Below are 8,804 nucleotides of genomic sequence, written 5' to 3'. Positions count from 1 at the left end.
TTTGTGTACACCCCTACTGCCATCTATTTGTTTTGCTAGGTCATTTTACGGCGCCAGCCCAAAATAAAACATATCCAAATCTCAAGTGGACCACACTACAAGGAATAGAAATGGTTGAAGGCCCACCATTTAAAACTTCCTAAGGTCTACTTAATGTTTGTTTGATATTTAACGTGTCTATTACGTCACATATACCTGGATGGAGGGAAACACAAAACCAGCTTGATCCAAAAAAATAGTGACCCATAGAAAGTTTTTAACATCCAATCACCACTATTTCTTGTGGTGTGGTTCACATGAAATTTAGATCCGCTTCATTTTTAGGCCATGACATGGGCGTTGAATAGGTGAGACCCACGAGGTGGGCGGGACCACTGAACGTGGGGCCACTGTGATACATGTGACTACATCCACACCGTTCATCTATATTGAAATCTCATTTTAGGTCGTGATAGAAAAAATGAAGCAGTTCTATATACCAAAGGGGACATAGTACAGGAAACAATTGTGATAGGCAATTAAAAACCTATTGTGAGCTACAAGAGCTTTGGATCAAGATGATATTTGTGTCATCTCTACATCTAAGTGTTTTTTACCTTATCAACAGGTTGGATGGCAAATAAACATTCCAATGGAATCCATTGCTGAGAGAGAGAGAGAGAGAGAGAGAGAGAGAGAGAGAGAGATGGCGCTGAAGCTGTACGGACACCCCATGTCCACGTGCGCCGCACGTGTGCTGGCCTGCTTGTATGAGATGGACGCTGAGTTCGAGCTCGTGCTCGTTAACGTGCAAGCCCGCGATCATAAACAGCCTTATTGCCTCGCCACCAAAAACGTAATTCCCATTTTACCCCTCCACTTCTTCTTTCTTCGTCGCCGTTTTCCGGTAATTCTTCTCTTTTCTAAGCCTGTTTTCTTTCTTTCTGTTTATTTCGGCAGCCGTTTGGTAAGATTCCGGCACTCGAGGATAGTGATCTGACGCTCTTTGGTTAGTTTCCGTTTCTCTATTATGTGAGAAATTGATGTGGTAGATGCGTGTACATCGTTTTATTGTCGATCTACACTTACACCGTACACGTGGAAGGGTAGATGGTCCATTGGGGAAGCATATTGCATCTCTGTAGGGCCCATCGTGATAAGTAAGTTTTATCCACGCCATCCATCCATTTTTCCATATCATTTTAGGGTGATAGCCCAAAAATGACGTAGATCCAAGACTCAAGTGGACCACACCATAGGAAGCATCATTTATAATAACGCCTACCGTTGAAACCTTCCTATGGCCTACCGTGATATTTTTTTGCATCCAACCTGTTCATAAGGTCACATAGACCCGGATGAAGGGAGAATACAAATATTAGCTTCGAGCAAAACTTCTCTCGCTTCCAAGAGGTTTTTAATGGCGGTCGTTCAATCCCTACCGTGTGGTCCATTTGAGCCTTGGATTGATCTAATTTTTGGGTTTGATCCCAAAAATGATCTCGAACAAAGGATAGACAGTGTGGATAAAACGTATATAGCACAATGAGTGACTTTTCTAGAAAATTGATGGTCCTAGGTATCGGACTAGTGACCTTCAAATGAACGGTTGAAAGCAAGAATGGTCAACGATTGGCATTTACGAGGAATGATGAGAGAATTTGATCTATCATCCATCCATGGCAGTACAAAAAACTAGTACTACGGGGACGCGGTTCGGCTAGTGACGCTGAGTCGGTGCTTTATAGGCCTCACCTTGATATATGTGTTTTATCCGTCTGTCCGTACATTCATTTCTTTTCCTATCACTTTAGGACTTGATCAAAAAAAAAAAAAAAAAGGGAGACAGATCTAAATCTCGGGTGGATCACGAAACAAAAATAAATGATTAAATGTTTACATTAAAAATCTCCTAAAATCTCTTAGACCCACTATCATGTTTATTTGACATCCAATCTATTGATTAGGCTATAATGCGCTGAACGAACGAGAAATAAATAATATCAGCTTGATCCAAAATTTTTGCATTCACTCAACATTATTTCCTAAGATGTTGTCCACTTGAGATTTGGATTTAAATTAATTTTCGACTTGTATTATAAAATAATTTTTAAAATTTGATGGACGGTGTGGATAAAACATATACATCATGGTGTGGTCCACATATCACTGACCACTAGCCATTGGCTAGTGGCCATAGGATGGTCTTGATCCACCATCTTTCCTGCCCCGTGTACTGTTGGGGTAGCTTTATCATGTAAGTTATGTACAATTGTAAAACAACGGCCCCACCTTGTATGAACCGTACCGGAAATTCTTCCCAATTGAAATAAACCTTCATCGGCTTCCAAGAAGGCAACAGTCATTGGCAATTCCGCCAAAGAGATCTACTTATCCGATGGATACATCGGAACCAATCAAATTCGGCGAAAACAATAAAAAGACTCACTCCTTAGTTATATATAATATAATAACATATATTATATATAATAAATCATATGGTACAAACTTTTGTCCCGTTAGAACAATGATAGCTTATTTTCATCATTCTCTTTATTGAAATTTCATTCATTGATACTTTAATATCAGTATTGTTGATAAAATGTATGGTATATTAAGTTTTGATGTTATTATTATAGATCGAGCAATATGATTATATGATTGAAACATAAGAGCCAAAATATAAAACTTCACTGGCCACTTAAATCAAGTGCATGTGAGAAAAGAAGCCAATTCACTTCCTTCATAAGACAGCACTATGTTGTTATGTGTGGTCCTATTCCTATTTTAAAGAAACCTTATCATCTTAACATACCACTTAGGAGTAGGGGTGTACACGAGTCAAACCGAGTCAAGCTGTGCCAAGCTTGACTCGGCTCAGTATCCGAGCTTGACTCGCCAGCTCAAGCCAGTTCGAGCCGAGTTTGAGTCAAAATTGAGCCTCCGCGGCATTTTCTCAAACACATAAAATGCACCTTCAATTTCTCACAGAATGTAAAGCAATAGAATCAGTTCATAGGTATTTCAACAAACACTTGGCAGTCAACATAAAAACCAACATACAAGGGTATTTGTTTTATATCTATACCTTCCTCTTCATTGAGTCATTTTATCAAACACTTGTTGAGCAACATCAATATCAAAATAACTGAGTTACCGAATTGGTTCGATTCGAGTTGGGATTCGATCCAAGTCCAATTGAGCTCGAGCAAGTTTGAACTCGGCTCGAAATTTTTTCAAGCTCAAAAAACCAACTCGACTCGACTCAAACTCAATTTCGAACCGAGCCAAATCGAACTTTTTCGAGTCAAGTTGAGCAAGCTAACCGAGCTAACTCGGTTCGTCTAGACTCCTACTTAAGAGTCTATAATTACATATGACCAATTAAATCTAGCATGTGTCGCTAAATATCACAGCTTCTTCCTTGTGTTTAGTCATGCATGCTCTCTAAGCACTTTTGTATGCGTAGCTTATACTTACTTGTCCAGTGTTTCTTGAAAGATAACTGCCTCTAGGGTTTTGGCATGACACGCGTTTTCTGTAGAGATGTATTTAGGATGCTCACGTTTTTTCTTTCATATTTCGTGAGTGAATTTTCCTGACTTAGTATAAGTGTGCCAACATGTGGCGACATCCTGCTTGTTGGATTTGGCTTTGACATACCAGGTGTAAATGACAAATGTTCCATCTTTAAATGAACCAATCAGGTTGTCCAAGGCATAAATGTTGATATGTAACGTCTCAGTTGTCCACATTTATAATCAATGAATCTACAACCGTTCGATGAGAATCATGCTCTCAATGGACTTTTTAGGCAACACCGTTCATGGTGGGCCATTTCAATCTATGGACTCTCTTGTGATTGACTTCGTTCACTCTCAAGGCCGAACGCACAAGCCTGGCCATGAAATAAAGGGTTGGGCCCTAGCTCAACCTGGCCATCCCAAAGTATTGTTAAGTCCCTATTTGTCACTCCGAAGTTTCCTAAATGGGTGGGTGGTAAATGAGAAAATAAATAACATTTAGAAAAGAAAAATGCTCTAGTACTCTCAAGGCACCAAAAGTTATATTGCTTTTTAGTTGCTCTATTTGATCCATTTGAAATATCCATTAAATTTAGAATACATTTCATGGAATACCATGCCAAAAATCAAATTGATGGGATGATCCCATCCTTCCTTGATGTGAACTTATATATATCACATCCTTGCTTCATGTGAACTTATATATGTGTGTGTGTGTGTGGGAAAAGGTTCTATGTGGTCAAGCTCATGGGAACTTCTCATGAGGTCGAGCTGTGTTGACCCCACTGTGATGCATGTCAACTATCAACACCGTCAGTCAAATGCACCATTGCATGGTGGGCCTGAGGCTTAAAAATCAAGTCAATCTGTGACTTTCGTAGGCCACACCACATATAAAAGTTGAGAGGGGCTACCCTCCATTAAAACATTCATAATCATTTGTTGGGCCACCGAGATATGGTTCACAAATCCATCCCATCCATTATGTGTGTCCCAATTGGATGAGGGGTCAGACCAAGTTTCAAATGCATCCAAATTTCAAGTGGGCCCCACCAAGTGCTTTTATATGTTTTAGGCATGTCTTCACATGATTTTGGATGGTATTACCCACCTGAGTTCCGTATATGGCTGATTTTTGGGATATCCCACAATTTAAAGGGGACCCATCAAATGCACGATGTTGATGGTCTGACACGCATCATGGTGGGGCCCACACAGCTCGACCTCATGGGGAGTTCCCATGAGCTCGACCGTATAGAACCTTTTATGTGTGTGTGTGTGTGTGTGTAGGGAAAAGGTACTATGCGCTCGACCTCACGAGTCTGTCCCATGAGGTCGAGCTGTGTGGGCCCCACCGTGATGCGTTTCAAACATCTACCCCATCAGTCAGATGCACCATTCCATCGTGGGCCTAGGTCTCAAAAATCAAGTCAATCCGTGACTTGTGTGGGCCACACCACATACAGAAGTGGGGAGGGGCTGTGCACCATTAAAACATTCATAATCATTTTTTTGGCCCACCGAGATGTGGTTTGCAAATCCAACCCATCCATTATGTGTGTCCCACTTGGATGAGGGTTCAGACCAAGTTTCAGCAGCATTCAAAACTTAGGTGGGCCCCACCAAGTGCTTTTATATTTTTTAATGATGTCTTCACATGATTTTAGATGGTATGGCCCACCTGAGTTCCGTATACGGATGATTTTTGGGATATCCCATAATTTAGAGGGCACCCATCGAATGCACGGTGTTGATGGTCGACACGCATCACGGTGGGGCCCACACAGCTCGACCTCATGAGAGCTTATCGTGAGGTCGAGCGCATAGTATCTTTTCCCATATATATATATATATATATGCACACACACACACACACAAAAGCTCAGCTGCGCACCAGTTCGCACGAAACTCGTGTGAACTTTCTGAGAACTCATCACATGTGAAGTGAGTCCCAAATTTGAACAATCTAGGTGATGCAAAACCCCATGAAACCCCTAGAGCTTAACTTATACATTGATCTAAAACTTGGTGGGCCATGGAAAAAGAAAATGGTTTCCTCCCTTGATTTGCATCTCTCTTTGTTATGGCCCACCAGAGTTTTAGATCACAGTAAAAATTGGTCCCATGGGGTTTCATGGGATACTGCATCACATGGACCATTCAAATTATACTCCCTTAACATGTGTGCAAAGGTGCGCAGGTGAGCATCTCTCTCGTACACATTCATATCAGAATTTCGAATAGAACTGGCCTGACAGTCCGGCTCGAAACAGTTCAAAATCTGGGCTGATACCAGTCCCAGGGTCGGCCTAGCCTGAATGAAAACCAAGGTCTACTGCATTCAAGATGCATTCGTTGCCTAACAGACAAGTGTAGGGCTGTAAACGGGCCGGGCCTGGTTTGATCTTGGCCCAAATTTTGAACAATTTCCTGCCGGGCTGTCGGCCAGGTTTATTTAAAATTCTGATTTTTCGGGCTAGAGCCCGACCCATTAACACCCCTAGATAGGGGGTTGACTTGGACGAGTCATATGTTACTCGTTCGGGTCTTAAAACTTGGGCTGTCAGTGGGTGTAGAGAGGGTTGGCTTCTGTTCAAATTTGAAACTGTTCAGGCTAAGCCCGATGGGCCAGCCTATTCTAAATATTGGTTCTGCCTAGCCCGAGCTGGCCCATTTACAGCCCTACTTAAAAACCATGAGTACCCATTACCTGCACAGATCTGCCGTGCAGAGTTCTAAAACTCCGTGACTCGACTCAAAACTCCGTTGAGTTAACTCAACTCAGAAATATTAAAACTCACTGAGCCTACTTGACTCTGACATGACTCAATACTCTTTCATGCCAAATGACCCTTTACTCAAACTCAATGGGAATGATCATTAGTGGGCCATCCAAATCCAAATCGTCCATTAGATGGGCCACCCCCGATTCCAACAATCAACATAATTCAAAACTCAAGTGGGCCACACCACAGGGAACAACAGAGACTAATGGAGGAGACACCTACCATAGGAACTTCCAGATTGTATACAGTGCCCAACATGCTGTGTATATGTCATCCAATCCATTCATCAGATGCTTCCCACAAAAACAAAGGAATATCCTAAAACCAAGCCCATTCCGTGACTCAAGTGGGCCACACCATATGAATTTAAAGTCTTGTATCCTGGCTTGAAATTTTTTTCATGTGACATGGCCCACTTAAGCTTTGGATCATCCTGATTTTTGTTCTGTGTAGTGAACATGAGGTGAAGCACCTGATCCACGGTCTGGATTCCACACATACATCACATTGGGCCCCACAGAAGCTCAAAAACATGGAACATGTGCTGAATGCATGTATCATCCCCCCTCTAGGAAAACAAGTCTCCCCACACTGCTAAATGATCATTTTCATTTTCTTGATTATCACATCTATTATCTTCCTAACCATTGATTCCGACCGACCAATGTAGAATCACGCGCGATCAACGGTTACATTGTTACCAAGTACAAGGGCACAGGCCCTGATCTTTTGAGGTTAGACAATCTCAAAGAATCAGCATTGATCATGGTCTGGATGGAAGTGAAGTCCCACAGCTTCAATCCGCCGGTCTCGGCCGTCGTGTATCAGATCCTCATCAGTCCCTTCCTCGGCGGAACCACCAATGATCAGGTGGTCGAGGCGAATGTCGAGAAGCTGGCCATGGTGCTCGATGTCTATGAAGAGAGGCTGTCCAAAAGCAAGTACTTAGCTGGGGATTTCTACAGCTTAGCTTATCTTCACCACATCCCACACATTCACTACTTCATGAAGACTCCCAAAGCTTCACTGATTAGCTCACGCCAGCACGTGAAGGCGTGGTGGGACGACATCTCGTCGTGGCCTGCTACAAAGAAAATTATGGAGGGGATGAGTATTGGAGGAAATGCATGAGTATCTGAGGGGGTTTTGTGAAATAAATAAAGCATGGAGGGTGTGATTGTCACTATATCCTCATAACATTGTGTCTTAGATGTTACTCTTTGTTTCCTTTAAGTGACTTTCTTTAGTAACTATGATTTTTTATTTTATTTTTTTTTTGTGTCTAGCCCATTTTATCCATTTATGTTGTCCACTTGGTGGTCCTTATCTAGGGGTGGCAATGGATCAGGTCCATCAGCAGCTTAATTGGCCCAACCCATTTTTGAGGTGGTTTTCGGTCAAGCTAGATAGGTAGTGGGTCGGGCGCGGGTTGGAAGATTGGGTTCGGGTTGAACCCTACCCAACCTAACCTGCCCATGTATCTTATGGGCAAGTCAGGCCAGATGACCCCACCTGGCCTGGCCCAAAACCTGAAATAAATTAATAGATTACAAGTACAAATACATACAAATGATCTACGCATGTTTGTATGTAGAGCTAAGAACGGGACGACTCGACTCGTCCAACTCGTTCAGATCCGACTCGATCCGAATCGAGTGGGTGAGTCGATCCAAATTGAGTCGACTTTGTCCAATCCAAACTCAAACCAAGTCGAGTTTGAGTCACCCAATAACTCTACTCGACCTGAAAGCCAACTCGGTACTGACTCGACTCGATCCGAAACTCGACTCGTGTGTGTGTGTGTGTGTGTGTGTGTGTGTGTGTGTGTGTAATATGATGTTTCACATCTGAGATGCTGTGTAGCTGATGGAGAGGTTGCAATTTTGGCAAGTGAATCTAAGCTTTGAGAATAATTTTAGCCCATGAATACTCGACTCTCGACTTGGGTGAGTTGATCCAAATCGAGTTGACTTCGTCCAATCCAAACTCAAACCATGTCGAGTTCGAGTCACCCAATAACTCGACTCAACCTGAAATCCAACTCGGTACTGACTGGACTCGATACGAAACTCGACTGGTGTGTGTGTGTGTGTGTGTGTGTGTGTGTGTGTGTGTGTAACTTAGATGTGACGTTTAATATCTGAGATGCTGTGTAGCTGATGGAGAGGTTGCAATTCTGGCAAGTGAATCTAGGCTTTGAGTATGATTTTAGCCCATGAATACCCGCTGCACCGGACTCGACCTGACTCGGTACTTGTGACCGGGTTGGACTTGGTCCGGATTAGTCCATGCTAGACCCGGACTCGGATTGGGTCAAGCATGCTGGACTCAGTATTGAGTCAGTTCAAGTTCGGGCTAGGCCTATTTCAAAACCAGATTGAGTCGGGTCAACCTTAACTTGGTCCGACTGGACTCGATGCCCAGCTCTATTTGTATGTATTCACTAATTGGCCAAGGTTTTCCATTCATTTGAACCCATATTCCATTTTTAAGGCCGAGTGTGGAGGTCACAGAC

At 42.6% G+C, this 8,804-nt stretch overlaps 1 protein-coding gene across 1 annotated transcript; it reads left to right on the top strand.

Moving 5' to 3' along the window:
* The first annotated feature begins 656 nt into the window (after positions 1-656).
* On the top strand, positions 657-7,545 carry LOC131257517 (glutathione S-transferase F13-like). The gene is made up of 3 exons (XM_058258327.1): positions 657-835; positions 940-988; positions 6,960-7,545. Exons 1-3 carry the CDS (start codon positions 686-688, stop codon positions 7,418-7,420), a joined length of 660 nt encoding a protein of 219 aa, XP_058114310.1. The 5' UTR covers positions 657-685; the 3' UTR covers positions 7,421-7,545.
* The last annotated feature ends 1,259 nt before the right edge of the window (positions 7,546-8,804 follow it).

The sequence above is a fragment of the Magnolia sinica genome, chromosome 10 (assembly GCF_029962835.1).
Source record: "Magnolia sinica isolate HGM2019 chromosome 10, MsV1, whole genome shotgun sequence".
In the NCBI taxonomy this organism is placed as follows: Eukaryota; Viridiplantae; Streptophyta; class Magnoliopsida; order Magnoliales; family Magnoliaceae; genus Magnolia; species Magnolia sinica.
Note: the sequence above shows the minus strand (reverse complement) of the source record. Positions and strands in the feature narration are given on the sequence as shown.